We start from the raw sequence: 19,006 nt of genomic DNA on the forward strand, positions 1-19,006 counted from the left end.
CATTATTCCTCTGCTACACCTCCTCGTTTGTTGTCAGAGCCATTTTCAAATCATAAAAAACAAAAGTTAGTTGTGGGGGAATTAACGTCTGACTGTTCTCTTATTTTGCTTAAATTTGAGTTTTTGAATTTAAATCTTCAGTGTTTCTACAATGAGATTTTTGGAAGTGTTGTCACTAAGTAGTAGGGATAACAAACTATGTCTTGCAGAACAATTGCAATGTTGAAATCAGATAATTAACTACACTTTACTAGTTTGACATGTGTTTTTCTATAAATTGTTTAAACTACAGCCCATTAAGTGGATGTGGTGCTAGTTTTTTTTTTTTTTTTATCTTTGATGCTCTGTCATATGTGTTCTTTGTCATTATAAGGCTGCCTAAAGGCTGGTAAATAAATGTATTTACATGTGCACTTTGTCATGCATGAAGTTCATTCATTCATTAGTTCATTCATTCATTTATTCATTCATTCATTCAACCAGCCTGTTAGTCAGTTACTGAATCTTTTATAATCATAGCACATCTGCCCCCTAGAGGCTCTTTACAGAAACTAAACTGGGCTCGTGGCCTTGTCTGCCCTCTGCAGTCTTGCCGAACTGTTGGGGAGCTTTGTTTGTGATACTGTTTGTGCAGCACAGCTTATATAATTGCAGTGATTACATATATTTGAGTGTCCCTATAAATATTTATCCATAGGATTTTTACCTTTGCCACTTCTGAGAGATTTATATGTTTTTATCTGATTTATATATTACTATTAATGCTGAGTATTAGTTCATCTTCATAAACAGATCAAGAGAAATGACTGCCTGTATACATAAAATTTGTGATCTTGCAGAAAAAAAGCTATGAAGCCTTACAGTGACAATCAATGACGCATCAGTTTTTATGTTAGAAATGTGTATAATTACATATAAACCACGGCACAAGCTGCTGAAAGAGGCATTAAAGCCATATTTAATACCACAATATCAAAGGTTTATTTTTTGCTGGTCCAATGAACAAAGTGTGAATCAGTCAATAAGTATGGTACATTCACCCTACATTCCTGGGAGGTAGGCTTTACGGAGTATTGTGTTAAAAGTGAGATATCTTTGTAAGATAAGAAAGGTAAACATTCACCCTTTCGCTCAAAATCTTGACTTGTAAACCAATCTCAAACGCAAAATCGCAAAAAAAAAAAAAAAAACACCTCACCAGTTTAACATGGCTCTAATATCTGTACCTTGTGCAGTCTACCAGTGATAATCATCATAAGGGCACATGTGATTCACCATTTAGTTGTTTATTTCCCTTCTTTTTGAGCGTACATAAGGGTGTTTCATAAGTATTTAAGGTTATTCCGCTGGCTCTCCTGTAATTGACTCTGGAAAACAGCATCACCTGGCTGCTTAAAACGCATTGCAAGAAATGTAATGCCTATAGCGGGATGTCTGGCTGTTAGCTCATCAATAATGGAGAGTCCACGCATGTTCAAGGCACGGCCTAGATTGTCTTACCGCTCCACTGCTCCGTGACACATGCAAGCACACCTGACATTAACTAACCAAGCAGCTTCGACGAGGTTCTGGGTGAGTGTGTGATTAAAGGGATGATCATGTGTGGCGACCTTGTCCTCTTTCTGTCAGAGCTAAACAAAGCAAAACAATGAACCCTGACAAACCTGCTCCCATACACGCATACACAACACAATACTGACATAGGAAACACAATTTCCTTGTGGACAAAACTGTTTTGATTTATCTGAGGTTGCATGAAGGTAGAGATGAGTAACACTGAGGCCCAGCTTTATCGGAGGATTAATGTTGACATAAAGACGGTGAAGAAGCTGTCAAGACGCCTTGGCAATGATGAGGATGCTCATGAGGAAGACCATGACGAAGAAGATCCACATGAAAAACCTATCCATCACCTTGGCAACCTTCTTCCACTCTGCCGCCTTGACGCATTGGGCTCTCTGCTCACGGAAACAGTTGGCGATGTATTGGATGTTCTTCACCACCTGCAGAACAGACAGTTCGGTTGAATTAAAGCAAGCACTTAAAGCATGCTCTTCTAGAAACTTTAGAAGAAGAGTAATCAGATCAGTAGTTTGTGGTGGTAAAGGGAGAAACAGCGTGCGGTGTCACCTGTTTATGCTGGAGGCAGGGGCAGCAGCAAGGGCAGGATGGGATCTGATACTTCTCTGAGGGGTAGAGGATCTGCTCCTTAAACCCCCCATTCAGGTGATGGAGGCTTCGCGGATGAGAAGCGGCCTGGTAGTCCAGCTCATCCCTCCTGATGTGGTGGTAGCGCTGTGGGGGCTCTTGCTTTGCCTCACCCCTCTCAAGCCTGGAAGCACGATTGTTGTGGTTGTTATAATGGTGGTGCCGGCTGTTGGCGCTGCCATTCGCCTGGCTTTTGTGATGGTTATTGTGATGGTGCACACTGTGGCCGTTGCTGTACTTGTATGGGTCGCTGTCATGATGGTAGAAACCATCATTGAAACGGTCGTCATGGTAGCCGGCCTTATCACTCATCGGTTCTTCCGGGTACAGTGGGGTTCTCTCACTCTCCGGTGTAGTGCAGTTCTCCCCCACTTCGTAGACGAAGAAGATTTTCGACATGTAGTCAATGATGAGCACTTTGGCCCAGTGAGGAACTGGTTTGGCCTCAGCACCACAGAAATGAATATTCATGATGAAGATGGTGAGGGAGGTGGAGGCTGTGATCATAGTCATAGTGGCAATATAGTACTTTCCTAGAGAAGATGACAGAAAAGAACACAGATATGAAGGGGAACACATACATAGCATCCATTATTTATAGAACACAAGGTTGCACATTTCATACAACTTCCTGTCTTCATCACAAAGGATTTGGAAAGTTACACCATCTGTAGTCCCAAATATGCAGTGTCTTCATACAAAGACAAAGCTACAGCCAATGTTGCCATCAAGTAACATTGTAAGAAACAGAATTCTATAGTTTCAATAGTTCAAATATGGATGAATGCTGGGCGCCCAGATAGCTCGGCGGGTAGGGCGGGCGACCCATATACAGGGGCTACAATCCCCGAGCAGTGGCCGCGGTTCGATTCCAGCCAGCGGCTCATTTGCTGCATGTCTTTCCCCCACATTTCTCTGTCTATTTTCACTGTCAAACTATCATTAAAGGCGGAAAAGCCCAAAAAATATATATTAAAAAAAAAAATATGGATGAATGCTCAGAATAATTCACACCTATGTAGGGCATGCTCTCTGCCGGAGGCATGCTCTCAGCCACCAACAACTGGAACACGGTGAGCGCCAGCAGCACTGTGACCCCCAGGGAAACCTTCTCCCCCGAGTCTGCCGGCAGGTAGAAGCCCAACGGGGCCAGGAACGAGATGAGGAAGCAGGGAAGGAGCAGGTTGAAGATGTAGAAAGAGGAGCGGCGCTTCAGGAGGAGGGTGTAGGTGATTTCAGTGTAAGGGTCTGAGCAGCAGCCGTACATCATGACGTTTCTTACAGCCGGCATGCCGTGACACTCCCACTCTACGTTTTCCACAAAGTCAGACAGGTCGCCACTGTCCATGCCCAAACTGATGTCCACCTATGTGGGGACACACATGAACATTGTGAAAGTCAGAATCATGGATGTATAAACTGTTTGGATTCTTGTTGCCAAAGGAAAGATGGTAAAGCAGCACATACATTAGAAAAAAATCATACAAACAGGATTAGGACTTGACCAAAAGTTTTGCATCAACAGTTGAGTTTCAAACACCTTTTTTGTTGAAACTTGGCTATAAAAACTTTTTAAATCCATATCAACCCATGTTTATACACACCTGGTTGCCATTGTAGGTCCAGGAGCCAAAAGTGAGATTGCATTGCTGCCAGTCAAAGGGAAAATAGGCAACATCCACCACACATGTGCTCTTTGTGATGGCTGGAGAATCCCATATGATCTCTCCGTTATAACGCAGCTTCACATTAGTGTTGGACGGACCTGACGACTCCTCATCTGCTCTACAAAGAAATTAAAAGGAAGGGACACATTTGTAGATTTTTGTCATCTTTTCATTTTGTTTTGTTTACTTTTTCTCCATCTATGTCTTTGACTCTTTGTTTGCCTTTCGTTGTGTTTACTACTTTGTTGTTTGTTACTAACTTGTTGTAGAGGACAATGTCCGGCTTCCAAACCAGATCACTGGGGATGTTGATCATCTCTAGATCATCATAGTCTTCCTTGTCCCACTTCAGGTAGGCATCATGCCAAACCTGCCTGATCCACAGGTAGGTGGTTAACACCTGGTTTCTCTCATCCTATACACACAAACACATTTACAGCAAGATAAAGAGAGACAGTGGTGACATTTAAGAAGGTTGAACCCAGACAGATGACATTTCTGAGAGGTTCACACAGAGAAAAATGTGAGCAGCATGTTAAAAAAAAACAATACTGTCTGTAAAATATAAGAACTACACATTTGTTTTGTTGCTGTAAATAGAGAACCATGAGTAAACTAGGAGGTAGCCCACAAATTTTCATACATGGTCACTAGGACTAAAACGCAGTCTGTAAAAACATCTATATAAAGTCCTAAGAGCCTCAGTAGAAGGCAACTGGACTTCTCTTATTGTTTCCTGAAGACATTTAAAACACTGACACACAAGCTGAGCAACATTATATATCAAGTCCACTGCAGCAAGGAGTACACAGACCTATTGTGGAGACTAAACAACAGCTCCACAGGCACAACACAGAAAAAGACAAGACTCTGCAGTTCAACTGCATCTAAAAGATAAGGGAAACCCCTTGTATGTTCAAATGGAAGTACCATCTCTAAACAGAGGAGGGGGTCTATGATGCTACTTATCAGGTACTTATAATGCAGTCTTGAGATACCGCCCCAGAAAGTTTCACTACCAGTAACATCTTGAGTAATAACTGACCTATCTGATTCACAGCTATTCACACCTCGAGACATGTGAATCTGGGGTCATTAATGGGCCATTAGTGGGTTGGGAGTGTCAAAATATATCTGGGACTTCCCGTCATTCAGCTAGAACTGAAGAGGCGTGATACGTCTTCAGGAACCATAAAGACAAGTCCAGTGCCTTCTGCTGAAGCTCTTAGGATTAGCCCAACCTGGATGGCTGAGAAGTTACACAAACAGCTGTGTGAAGTCTTCTGTGGCACTAAAGGAGCTTTGTCAAGTCTGAGAAATTTACTCAGGTGACTTCAGCCAGGTATCTCAGCTTGGGCCTGTGGAATGTAAATGCATCACTGAAAGCTTGAGCTACAGACTGGGGAGTTTCAAAGATGACGAAATGCACTCGTCAGTGAGGATCTGACCAAGTGGCATAAGAGGGCCAAAACATGGGACTCAGTGGTGGATCTTCCATCCATTGGTCCATCCATTATCTATACACCGCTTAATCCCCACTAGGGTCGCGGGGGGTCTGGAGCCTATCGCAGCTGGCTTAGCGCGAAGGCAGGAGACACCCTGGACAGGTCACCAGTCTATCGCAGGACTACATTTAGAGACAGACAACCAAGCACACTCACATTCACACCTACGGACAATTTAGAATCACCAATTAACCTCAACATGTTTTTGGACTTGTGGGAGGAAGCCAGAGAACCCAGAGAGAACCCACGCTGCACGGGGAGAACATGCAAACTCCCCACAGAAAGATCCTGGTGCCCCCACCGAGACACGAACCAGCGACCTTCTTGCTGTGAGGCAACGGTGCTACCAACTACACCACCTTGCAGCCCAGTGGTGGATCTTGCACTATAGATATAGCATATATATTGTGCTGTGTGTCAGCAAAAGTAACTGTTTTCACTGGACAAGACGTTATTTTACATTTAGTGGCCCCAATGCAGTGCAAATACATCTCCCCTGCCACAACATCTGTCTTTAGACAGTTCACGACATTCAGTGTCATTGTAAATTCAATTTTATTATGGATTGATTCACTGATGTCTATGTGTATCCTTATATATACATAGATGATGGGGGCTGAATACTAGAAACACCTCTCTGTATAATGTAGTCCAGGATAAAACCTTTGCTAACTGGCCTAAACGGTCAACCACAGACAGTTTAAAAAAGCTGAATTTATGTAGCCTACCTACATGATACTCTTTAGATGCAGGCAACAAGGAAATGTGATTGTCAGTTGCGCCTCAATTTTGTATTTCAGTGCTTCTTGGAGCATCTTAACCTCAGTATGATTAAATATTTTTACAATTAGATTTTCACTCAAAATTATTTGCTTTTTAAAGAATCTGATTCAAGCAAAGGGTTTATTTTAGGCAAATCTTTAGTGCGACGGGGAGAATAGCCTAATAAATGTTGCTATTTTTTAGTTGATGCCAAAAAAACTGCACAAACTGTCTGAGCATGAAACCAATAAAATCTTTGAATCTTCTAATTTATAAGTCGTTGTAAATACATGCTGTGTGGCCAAGCATTCTTCAGATTCATTGAATATTTGCGAATCTAATGAGTAACGTATTAAAAGTGACTTGATACTTTTGGCTGAATTTGGGAAATATTTGTATATGTGTGCAATGGATTCACAAAGTATTCCACATTTATAATGTAACGGTGCAGCCACTGTACGTGTTTTATACAACAAGAGGGCACAGATTATCTGGATATGCAACATGATCAACTAGAACATTTTCAAGTCACGTCAGGAAGTCTCTAAACATTTTTGTGTGTGTGAGTGTGTGGTTAAAGGGTCTTATCTTTGGTTTGGTGTTGGGCAATGATTCGCATTTGCCTTTCGTCTCCACTCACCATATCTTTGATCTGTGACAGCGTGATCTGCAGGGAGACATTGAGTGCTGCGTCTGTGTCCTCTACGGGTCTCAGAGCGTTGGAGTAGTCCTCCATCAGGTCATTCAGAAGTTTGCGGGCGTAATGACCCTGAGCACAATGGGACACTAAGGGGCAAAAGGAGATTACAGGGTGGGTACAACACACCAAGAAGAGTGAAAAGTTACAACAGACACAAATATGAAAAGAAAAGTAGCAGAAAAAGGGCAGAAAAACACAAACTTGTGTATCACTTATGTATCAGTCAGATACAGCACAGGCATCAAACTCATCTGTCATGCAGAACTGACCTTGCACCAGAAGGCTGATCCAAATCATCAGCACTGCCTTCCTCATTTTTAACCAGTCACAAGCCGAGGGATCAATTATTTAGCAAAGCAGTCGCTGAGATAGCGTGGTCCAAATCCAGAATGTTACTCGATTCTGATCTCCATTCTCCCCCCGCTGAGGCTGAGCCAGCCGAGACCACAGAAAATTCTCAAAAATCTTACATCCTGTCAGAAGCGCTGAATGCTTCGCTAGTTGTTAGTCGCAGTTCGCCTCTGTCACTGTCTCTGTGTGTAATTGCTGCTGTGGAACAGGACCTGGGTCGGCCACACACACACACAAACACACACATACACACAGGTACGCTGGAGTATCACATAGCACACAGGCACTGGGTGAAATGTGATGCCTGCAGCCTTATCCACTTGTGTACATGACCACAACCAGCTGTATGACACACACACACATGCACACACACACTAAGCCTTCCTGCGTTACATAGCTAATGACACGTGTCAGTCACACACATACAGTGACACTTTCTTACCCACGGTCAGGTCACTCAAGATGAACAAACACACAAGTCAATGAGGACGTGACACATGTCATACGTGTCACATGACAATGGACTTCACACAGATCCAAGATCAGGCCTCATCTGTGAGGAGGAATCTTTGTCAGTAGGACTGTAAAGCTGTGCGCTGGTTGTAGATCAGAGATAAGAGTTAAATTTCATCTTCGCCTTGTTTGCAGGTTGTGAAAGAGGCTGCACTTGACTGATCTCTGTAATACTGTACAGCACACATGCCTTCTTTAGAATTCAGACAATCTTAAATTACTAATGTACACCATTTCTTTGATTGTGACAAAGATTTTCATCATATAGCAAGGACCGCTAGAAAGCGTTATGTATTTCTTTTGTATTTTTTTGTTTCACTTTGTTTTTAGTTATTGTTGTTTTGTGGATTGTATCCTGTATGTGGGTTGTTTTACAGAAGAAAAATGAAAAATCAAAGTGAAATTATGGTTGTGTATTCAAAGATAGCACTGAATGAAACTACTAAAATACCACTACTGCTAAAAATGAGAAGAAAAGTATTCAATCAGTGTTATTTTTGCAAGAAAATACAGAAAGGGGCATTTGCAAGATCCCACAGTCTATGTGTATCGATGATAACATTAGAAACTGTACTTTGACAGATTACTAATGCTTATAGGTATTATATAATTGTATCTAATTTTTGAAATATACCATCAGTTTACTTCATCACTATAACAATTTCATCTAGTAAATACAAAGGGAATAACTGTGAAACTACAAGAATTTGCAAATATATTCATCATTTATGTAAAAACATTTCAATTTTCTTTAAAAAAAAAAAAGTCTTTTACCATATTTCACAATCACAGGTTTTTAATGTTGTTTTACTTTAAACAAGTTTATTTTTGTAATTCCATTTATATTTGTTGTGCATTTCAAAAATACAGAAAAAAAAATCTGTAAAATAAAAAGAAGCAATTCTATAAAATTGGAGATTTTTTTTTAGTGCACAAAGTAACTCAAAGATGAGCAGCGACAAGAATGAATGAATGTAGCTGAAGTTTTTTTTTGTTTTTTTTTAGTGTATTATTGTCATTCAAAATGAGAGGATAACACTTTTGTGTATTTAACACACAACCTCTTGCTCTCTTTACACGCATGTATCAGCCCAGCACGTGTGAGCGACTGTTTCCTCTGCTGAACTTTCCTGTTGTTCATCCTCAAGACTTACAGTTTTAAAGTGTATACTCTCCTCAAACATTCAAATATTGTTTAAAATATGCTGCAGAGTCCATTAAAACTTAAGTTAAATGCTGGTTAAATGTCTGGTTAGAAGACTTTCCTGTCCCTCAGCATGTGTTTTCAGGGTTCCCCGAAGTGGGCAGCAACAGACGATCTACTGGTTGATGGTTTGTAAATGTGACGCAAAGCATTACTGAAAGAAAGCAAGAACTGTCAGTCAGCTTTACTTGCAAAACTACAGCTTTTTTTTAATGCAGCAGGTCTGTTTCTAAGACACTAAAATGCTGAACATTAGTTCAGGTTTCAGAATTCAACTATTTGTATATATATTGTAGATACATCATATAGTTTATGGATTGTTAAATATACTAGATGCAAATGGAAAAATTGGAATATATGTCAAAGGTGTAGAAATGCCTGTTGTTGATACAATTGATTAGTTAGTAGATTTTGGCTAGTTTCATTGTGTATTTGCAACTATGACAACCACAAAAGCCAAATGTATTTTTAAAAAGAGACAAGGAAGTTTCACTCAAAACTTGAAAAACCATATCTCACACTGATTTTTAAAAGTCTGTTTTTACCACTTAAAATAATTTGTACCCGTACTCGGATTAAACTGATTTTAAAAAGAACACAAGTTCCCTGTAGTTCAGAGCATGTCAATACTTCAGTGTCACAAAAGAAAAGCATCAAACAATGTCATAAGAAATGTTACTGACATAGTTGTGCTCTTTTATTCCGCAGAGAACAGCGATGTGATGTGTCAATGTGTCACTCAGTTTCTGTGGTACTGAGCTCGCATAGGACAGGTGTTTCCTGTGTGTGTGTGTGTGTGTGTGTGTGTGTGTGTGTGTGTGTGTGTGTGTGTGTGTGTGTGTGTGTGTGTGNGTGTGTGTGTGTGAAAGGAAAGAAAGTGTGAAATAGACATTGTACCAGAGTCGCACAAGAGTTTCTGTTAAAAATTTGGAATGTTTATTTCTGTGTTGAGCTCAGTGTGTGTTGTTGATAAGTACCGTTGTGTTTCTGTGTGTTAAAGGTGTGTGTGTGCGTGTGTGTGTGTGTGTGTAGGTGTGTGTGTGTGTGTGTGTGTGTGTGTGTGTGTGTAGGGGAAAAGCAGAGTCAGTAGGCTGAAAGGGTAAATGTGTGCTTGTGTGGTGAACACTAAAAATCAGAATACAACATTTGCCATATAAAATTTAAAAAAGAGATTCTGTGAGTGTGTGTGCAGTAATGATAGTACTGCTCAGGATTTGTGTATGTTGGAGAAGCTGGAGCAGAAAAGGAAACAAGGGAGGAGCTTTCAGAAGCAGAGTTAGACAGTGAGACACAACGACTGAAAAGTAGGGACAGAGAGACAGAAAGAGCAAAGAGTGGAGAGGAAATGTGTGTATTTACCATGATGATCGTCCTTCCTCTGTAATCAGCAGTGTTTGGTGAACAGCGCTCATCTGCAGTGGAACAAATCGTTCAGGCACACAGTCATTTAGAGCAAGAAAAGTGTGGCTGGTGATATTCTATGTTTTTCTCTTTATCAACAAGCAACATATCTAAGAAATTACTACCGAATCCTACCTACAAAGAGCATTTGTGTTGCCAATACTGGAACAGTGAGCCTTTTTATTGCAGTGGCAATGCCTTTTTCTTCCCCCAGAAGTCACTATGACATGTACGGTAGGAACAGTGCAGGATTAGATAATAAAAATAATCGCACATTTCCATTTAGTTGCGACACTGGCATTGTGTATGACGGCTCGTTGTCTTACAGGGAAACTTGAATAGAGATCCATCATTAGTTTTAGTGCCACCTGTGCTGATCCTATAAGAACAAATCAAAAGATGTGCTGTGAAAATGTCTCTTAAGATAAATGTGGTCACAACAGCCTGAGTGTAAGTAAAGTATTTAATATCTATCCACAATAACAAACAAATACCAATACCAGAGTTATTGTTTAATGTCAGATATACTGAAGAAAAAAATTTAATTAAATTAAAGCAAATTAATGAAACAATCAGTGCTTGCATTTTTTATTTTTTTTAGTAAATCTCAAAAAGAAAATCTGAACTTTATTGAAATATGTGTATGAAGAACAAAAAGCACGTTTCACAGCATATAGGACAAGGTTGTATACAATTGGAAAGCTGATTGGCTGTTGTTGCCATGGTTGCTATCTGCTATAAAACAAGAAGCACATGTACGGCTAACAATCTCTTAACTTCATCTGAACAGCTGAGCCAGTGAGCTCAGTGTCAGAACCCCGGAGCAGCACCTCAACAAACTGTAGCCATAATTGTGAACGTTATTAGCTACATCTGTGCTTTGGCTGCTATGACGAGTCAAATCGTCTCCACGTTCAGCAGCTCTTTGGATAATTCAGAGGCACCTGAGCATCAAGTTCATGCACTACCTGTTGACTGTGAAGTGGCTCCACAGCGTACAGCTCAGAACACCACCAACCTGCATGTGTGTCTGTGTGAGAGAGAGAAAATTAGAGAAAGAAAGAGAGACAGAAAGAGGATGACAACTGGCTGTGGTAGCTGTGGCAGAGAGCGCAATGAGAGATGAAAGCTCTGACCACAGCAGGCAGTCAGACATGCTCAACAGTCAAACTGAAGCATTTCTGTTTGTCATTTCATGTACACAGTATTAAAAAGTGCAAATGTAGACTATCATTTGAACATGCAGCTATATTATTGGGCTGTCGTTCCTTAAAAAATATGTTAAGAGCAGAGTAAATCGATGTTCTTCTTATTTTAGGTAGTTGAATTTGACATCATCATCAGGAGGCTAAAGTAGGGTTTGCATTTTCAATCTATTTTAAACATAATTTTAGATATAAACATACCTTTTCATATCTATATAAATCTACATATTTATACACTGAAGAGCTGATACATTTGAAGAGCGTTGACAAATACGCCGCAAGAATGCTGCTTTGTAAATGAACGTGTAAATAGTGAGCATGTGGGATTTCTTTTGACATATGTCAGACATTATAGGGCCCTAAACAAACTTGCAAAAGGGATTAACCTGTGGCTTAATAAAGCAAAATAATAGTAAACACCATTAACCTCTTAAGAACAGAGCTCTTGTTTGATATGCATTTTCTTATTTCTCTTTGCTATTTGTTCTGATCAAATAGCAAAGAGAATAAAAATGTTAAAAATATATAAAGAAAATAAAAAATATTAAAATATCTATATATACATATAAAAAAATATAAAATGACAACAATTAAATAATAAAAATAAAACAAATTTAAAAAATGAACTACTGTGGTAATATAACCCATGCATATGGACCCCTTGAGAGGTCAAAGATTAATACTCCTGATAATTAAATGTTTATAATGGGCCTAGATTTTTGCGACAATATACAGCTACAAACAGCAGAGTTGGTGGACTTGCAGAGGCCTACATGAAGCTGGTTCTCTGTTCAGGTGGTCTCCTGTGTGTCTACATGATTCTGTCTTGTGAGCAACAGCATCCGTAGGTTTGTCAGCAGTGAGCGAGTGTTTCTGTGAAGACGGTGAGAGAGCGGCTGAGACCTGCTGTGCATTGAGTTTGTGTATATAATGTGTATAGGTATATGTGTGCGCACTGGGTTGTGGTTATGTGTTTTTCAGCATATCCTTGAAAAGTGTGTGTTGTAGCTCTCATCCTCAGCAGCTCTGAATACCACATAAAACAGAGACATGTAGAGAAAGAGCCGGAGAAAGCATGAGGGGGAAGGAACAGCTTCTCTGAGCTTCGTTCCTAGTTGTTTGCTGTTCCTGGTCGTCTTTTGGGGCTTTTTTTTTTTTCGCTTTCATTATCATTCTTTTGAAGCATTAAACATTTGACACACACTGGTTTTCTCAAACAGCCCTCATGTTGTCCTCTGACATGCGCATTCACACATCTTACACACAGCGTCTCACACGTCATACATATAGACACATACAGTATCTATGGGGGTAAAAACAAAAAACAAAAAAAAACTATATTTGAGATTATAAGACTTTTGAGTTTTAGGGCTATTCAGATTCGTAAGATTTTGTACAACTTCTAAAACCCTTTTGCAATTTTTAACTCATTATAGAAATAAAACTGAAGCTTGGACTCAAAAGTTTAAAGTCATATGTGTGATCTGAACTACATCTTGTGCCTCCACCTCTTATCTAGTGTATGCCAATATTCTTACCTTTTGGTACACATAACTCTGGAATAAGATTATATAGATGCTGTACTACTGATTTTCAAACACTAAATATGGCAGCCTAAATTATTGACTTTTTAAATCACTAAATGCAACAAAAAAGTTTGTTATGGGCAAGTTAAAGACTGGACCAAGATTTCCTGCTTGTCTGCTTCCGTCGCACCTCCGTAAATCTATTAGGGTCTTTTCATGTACGCTGTAAAAAGGTAGAATTTCTAAGCTTTTATAAGTACACAGTGTGTCTCAAGCAGGCAGTTAAATAGCTCATATATTTTGTATATGAAATGTATGTGATGTGCAAAACATACAGTACGTCAGGACGTGAGGCATATAATGCAGGTATCTATATGAAAAGCTGCAATTATAAGACAATGAAAACAAAGTGGACCATGTCTTTTAATGTAAAATAAAAATTACACCTCTTCCACTGTGTGATTCTTATAAAGTTCATTCTGGACCAGTAAGTGATGTAAAACAGATGGAGAGTGATAAACAAACAACAAACAACAAAAAGAAAAAAGACAAAAATGATAAATATAGGTATATAACTTGCAAATGAAAAGCCACAAATGACTGAAAATCCGATCTTGTCCCATTTTTAGATTTGCTACCTCCCCGTGTATACGCATTTAGTTGTCCGTTACAGGTAAAACTGTACAATTACACCAACTGTACAGATAAGTTAAAACAAAACTGCTAAGTGTGTTGAACCTGTAGTTTTATTCAGTTTTAAGTGAGTTAGTTGTTCCACAAAAACCACACAAAGAAAAAAATGAAGACAGCAGGAGGTATCTTAATATCTTTGCTGCATTTTCTAAAAAAAAAACTTAAAAAAAACAGTATACAGTATATTTTTAAAAATTCCATAACAGTCACTGATACGTGGCACGATTCTGATAAAATGTGAGCATTTTATAAAATTTTGATGTGTCTTGCATATGTTCAAGTTCTAAAAGAAAAAAATGGTAGGTTGATCTACAAATAAAAAATAAATTCCTTAATAACATATATAGACTTCATTTCAGAATTTAAAGTATTTAAATAGATTTGACACATTTAAATAGGATGAATGTATAATCTAGAGAAAACATGCAGCCTGTAGGCATTTTTGTCAACATTTTTACCTGTCAATGGTTTATTTTCTGGTCACGTCTAATACAATTCCCCTGTAAAGACAATATAAAGAAATAAATTGTATGTACAGCCTAACAAAAGTCTTCCATGTTTGGCTGTCATCTGCATTATCTTATTATTGATAGTTTAAATCATTGCTGACACACACTATAATTTACTTATTTCCTGTCAATAAAAAAAAGTTTTTCCCATTTGATTCTTTTCAAATGTGAAAATCACATCACCATGGCTCTTTGCCACATTAAAGAAAATGTCATTTTATTTGTGATAGTAAATGAACTTATTTGGTTAATTCAGCATTTCAAAGTTCACATCACACTTGAAGTACTATAATTAAGTAAAAGTCTTTCACAAAAATCCGTTGTCCCGCTTGTCCAAACTCCATGTAAGAACAAACACTATGCTTAATTACTTCCCTGGATCTCAAACACAGATCCTCTTCCACCTCTGACACATGCATGAGGGTCCACAGGGTCTATGTTTTAATCAGTGCATTCTCAGTTTGAAATACATTTTGGTAGGTTCGTGAAAACCCTTTGTTATATCTGAGAAATCACATTTTGGGTTCTTCCACCTCTACAAGGCCAACTGAGTTTGAACAGCACACTTAACATCTCATAAAAGGCTCAGGTGTCCACCACATCAAGGTCAAAAGACCTTACACTGGTTTATGCTGAACAAGCTCCTCCTGGCCTGTTTCCTGGCCTGCTTCACAACAGTACGCACTGCGTACTCAAACACCTGCTGCACACCGCGGTTGCTCAGCGAGGAACACTCCAGATAGCCTTTAGCGTGGATTTCTTGAGCCACACGTTTCCCCTCCATTGGTGTGATGCAGCTGGCCCGATGCACCCCCACCTCCCTCAGGTCTGTCTGGGTCGCCACAACCAGCACCGGTACCTTGGGCAAGTTTTCCCGAACCTCAGCGATCCACTTGTGCTGGACGCTGGCCAGAGAGTTCGGGTTCGCCACAGAGTAGCAGATGAGGACGACATCGGCCTGCTGGTACGATCTCGGCCTGATCTGTTTGAAGTTGTCATTGCCCGCTGTGTCCCACAGCCCCAAACTGATCTGGACGCCGTCCATGTACACCTCCACCCCAGTGTTCTCAAACACTGTGGGCTTGTAGTTCTCTGGGAAAGTTTCCGAGGTGAAGCGGACCAGCAGGGCCGTCTTGCCGACTGCGCTGTCCCCAACGAGGACACATTTCACTGACATCTCCGGATAGTCGTTCATGGCTGCCTCCAGTTACCTCACACCTCAAGACGTTTGTGGTTCTTCAGAGGAAGTCTAAGATCTAGCCGTTTTGTCGATTTACAGGGTCCGCCAGGAAGTCAAAAGGAGTGATCACTCTGTGTGTGCTGTACTTCCGTATGCAGGTGGTAGGTTTGTTAGGTGGTGATGTGCAGCCCAGCTTTGTGGAAACTCCATCACAAAAGATACGCTACTGCAGGTGGTTATTCAGCTAATTGAGCTGACCTTTGACACGGGCCTCCTCTGATTCCTCAAATGTCTCTCACAAACGGTCAGCACAGTTGTATACACGCTTCACATAACCTCCTCCTTCTTTAGGTCATGTCGGCTCGCTTCACTTCAGCTCAGCCTCCACAGCAGCGTGGTCAGGTTCTGGTCCTTCTTTCCGATAATCAAGAAGATCGTCATTCTGTCTAGACTGGTCGAACCTCTCGGCACCGAAGAGGGAAATTTCCTGAGGAAGAGAGATGAAGAGACGATATTTTACCAACACGATAGTTAGAAACGCTTCAGCTTTGTTCATTTAACACAAGTTTTATGTATACATTTCTCCACGCAGCTGCCAGCTTGTTCTCATACAGCATACAGTCCGCCATGGAGGACGACGTCAGCATGGCCCTTTAAGCAAGACGCTTGCATGACAAATGAGAAACAACAGCTCAGATAATAAATCTAAATTGACAACTGCTAGAATATTGCATGTGGTAGATGACATTTTCATGTATATTTACAAAACAAAAGTAAAAGTATAAAGATATCAGCTTTAAAGTGCGGATTAAATACGGAAGTAAAGGTTTGTATGTTTGGGTGTGACCCACAATTCACAGCTTGTTCCCAAAGACTTAAACGGGACTCATTAATCACATCTGTGTCACATTATCAAGCTCATAAGTGATATCAATCTGTCTCCAGTTACTCCAATGCATCTCCTTTACCTCAGAGCAGCCTCGATTCTGCAGTGTACACCACAAACCGATGACAACACTGACTGAGGTCGTCTCCGTTTAATACAGTAACAGGAATTAAACTGGCTCCAAAGGCCTACACAAAATCTACCTTTGGTCTCCAATGAGTTATCTGTTGTATTAAATTGAATGTTGTGTTGAAGCAGCAGACACACCAAGTGATAACCTCAAAACCACCTGCCATGTCACACGCAGTCATCTAGATGGAAAGACCAGCATAACGTAGATGGGACACTTGAATCAGTGGTTTTTCCACACTTTGACTGTCAAAATTATTTCACTAGAATAAGCCTCAGTTTGGTCCTGCGGAGGAAAGATAAAATGAATAAATAAAGCAAGAAAAAGGGAACAACTAGTCCCTTATGTGATGTAACTACTATGCAGCTACTTTGTTTATCCAAGCAGACAAGCAGTTGCGTGTAGTTTAGAGTAAAACATTATGTGACACACACATAATTATGTATTTGTACAACTGGGAGATTAAGAATACACACTGAGGAGTTTACTTGTTCCATTTTAAAGTTTAAGCTGATTTTTTTTTCTTTAAATTCTACAAAGCTCATCTTTTATTGATTGATGGATTGATTGATTATTTAATTTCAGAACACAATAGAGAACTTTTTCCCTCAAAGATGTCAGACACAGCGTTGCATCGAGGCAAAGAAGAAGACAAAGGCGACAAAGACACACATAGTCGGGCCTACCGTTCTTGTCGGATGCTGGCTGCCGCCCTTTGAACGCGGCACTGCGCTGACACAAAACAGGCCTTAACCTCCAGAAAAAGTTCAGTTTATGGTTAGAATATGTCGAACCGGCCTCCTTCAAAACGCCACCGCTACCGCCATCAATCTGAAGCGACACCTTCCTAAATATCTGGCTGGTCTTTAGAAGAGCGAAGTGAGAAGGTACAAGATAAAGGCAAGTAAAACGCATCCGCTTGTTGGAGTGTGGAGGTGTGACTCGCTGCTGCTCGCCTCCCCCACAGCAGCTGTGTGTGCGCATATCTTCTTTTTTTCTTTCTTTTTTTGTGCCATTGTGCGCACCGCTTTACGCAGCAGCGGAGCGCACAGCTGGCGCAAAGAAATGATTTTACTTAGGAAGGATTTATTTATGTATGATCACACAGGTGTTGTGGGAAACAGAACGACACAATGTGAACTTCAGTTGGTTATCAAAAGTAAACCACTTCTGAATTAAGGTATCATGTTCTGGATTGGTTGTTGTGCCATGTATCCTTGGAGAAACCAATTGTTTCCCACTGTTATTGGAAGAACCCCGCTATGTTCATGTCAAAGGCTGTTTACAGCTGTTACAGGGCATGTAAAAAAGACTTCAGTTACAGATGTTTTAAAAACTGTATTGCCCATTTTACAAACGTCTGCAGCTGCTTTTACCTGCACCAAGCACTCATAATATGCAAATATATACAAATTTATGTCAATGGTGATATTTAACATTTCTTGTAACCAAATAGTCAGAAGTGTTTGCAATTTATAGCCTCTGTTCTACTGATTTAGAGAGACCTTTTAAGTTTCAAACATTATGTTAATGAGTTGGATTGACAGGATATTGTTGGTTATTGCATCAACCTGAAATTATGTTGTAATTTAAACTCAAATTTCAGCGTTAGTTGATTCAAAACGAAATTCAAATCAATGCAACCTCATGAAATTTGCTTGATCACTTAGTTTTTCTGCCCCTTGATTTGAGGAGTTGAAGTCCCCTCCCTTATCTTTACATGCTTGGACAATTTCAAAAGGTTAAGACTGGTGATTAAAAAAAACAATTGACTGTAGAGGAAAAGCTCATTCTTATTACTAAATGTAGTTTTTGGGTTTGCCATAATTTTCTAAAGTTGTCATAACTCAAAAAGTTAAATGCAAACTGTTGCATATTTTTGGGGGTGTAAGCAGACATGACCTTAGGACGATTACAGGCAAACCAAAAGTGTTGTTTCTAATGTTTACGCGGCACGTGTTTGGTAAAATATTGTTTAAACTGTAACTCACATGATTTACGGATTGGGTGTATATTTTAATGAGAAAAACTAATATTTTCCAATTGTTCTATGAGCTCTGACCTTAAAAATATAACCCCTGTAAATGAAATAAAGTAGTTTTGATGTATTCATAACATTAAGCCACAATGTCGGGGCTGCAATCGGATTTTGGCAAATGGAAAACTGCATTACATGAGTTGAATTAGTCCTTTAATACAGGTAAATAAAGAAATAAATGGACCAGTTATAATCTGGGGCACTAAGCGGATAGAATAATGCACAGGCATAAGGATAACTGTTCAATGGACAGCAGTCTTTGGCAGAAGACCAACTCTTTAACGTAATATCTGTAAAAATAGCATTAAAGGATGAGTTACACTTATATACTGCAGTTTTCCAATTTCATTGATGATTATGGTTATGTTTTTGAAGATATAGTCCATAGGATCATTTAAAAAAGGTTAATTTCTTTATTTCATATATAAAACCTATCCGTAAATCATGCTAATTACAGTCTAAACAAGAATATTAGACATATCTTAAGTCCACAACAACCGCTGCTAGTTCACTACAACACACCTGAAT

The 19,006-nt window shown here is 39.7% G+C and overlaps 2 protein-coding genes across 2 annotated transcripts; both read right to left on the reverse strand.

The window, feature by feature from the left end:
• Positions 1 to 980: 980 nt before the first annotated feature.
• chrna9a (cholinergic receptor, nicotinic, alpha 9a) lies at positions 981 to 7,269 on the reverse strand. The gene is made up of 7 exons (XM_008278395.1): positions 7,112 to 7,269; positions 6,783 to 6,928; positions 4,136 to 4,290; positions 3,813 to 3,993; positions 3,223 to 3,574; positions 2,131 to 2,741; positions 981 to 2,003 (listed from the first exon to the last, which is right to left on the reverse strand). The coding sequence occupies exons 1-7, from the start codon at positions 7,155 to 7,157 to the stop codon at positions 1,833 to 1,835; spliced, it is 1,662 nt and encodes a 553-aa protein (XP_008276617.1). The 5' UTR covers positions 7,158 to 7,269; the 3' UTR covers positions 981 to 1,832.
• A 6,178-nt stretch (positions 7,270 to 13,447) lies between these two features.
• rhoh (ras homolog family member H) lies at positions 13,448 to 17,372 on the reverse strand. The gene is made up of 2 exons (XM_008278396.1): positions 17,127 to 17,372; positions 13,448 to 15,911 (listed from the first exon to the last, which is right to left on the reverse strand). Exon 2 carries the CDS (start codon positions 15,437 to 15,439, stop codon positions 14,852 to 14,854), a length of 588 nt encoding a protein of 195 aa, XP_008276618.1. The 5' UTR covers positions 15,440 to 15,911; positions 17,127 to 17,372; the 3' UTR covers positions 13,448 to 14,851.
• Positions 17,373 to 19,006: the final 1,634 nt, after the last annotated feature.

The sequence above is a fragment of the Stegastes partitus genome, unplaced genomic scaffold, assembly GCF_000690725.1.
Source record: "Stegastes partitus isolate 25-593 unplaced genomic scaffold, Stegastes_partitus-1.0.2 Scaffold123, whole genome shotgun sequence".
Classification (NCBI taxonomy): Eukaryota; Metazoa; Chordata; class Actinopteri; family Pomacentridae; genus Stegastes; species Stegastes partitus.

Coding starts and splice junctions, on each gene's coding strand:
- rhoh (XM_008278396.1), bottom strand. CDS start 15,439: ATGAACGACTATCCGGAGATGTCAGTGAAATGTGTCCTCGTTGGGGAC.
- chrna9a (XM_008278395.1), bottom strand. CDS start 7,157: ATGAGGAAGGCAGTGCTGATGATTTGGATCAGCCTTCTGGTGCAAG. Junction 6,929..7,111: donor GATCAGCCTTCTGGTGCAAG/GTCAGTTCTGCA, acceptor TTTGCCCCTTAG/TGTCCCATTGTGCTCAGGGT. Junction 2,742..3,222: donor AGAGAGCATGCCCTACATAG/GTGTGAATTATT, acceptor CATCTTCTCTAG/GAAAGTACTATATTGCCACT.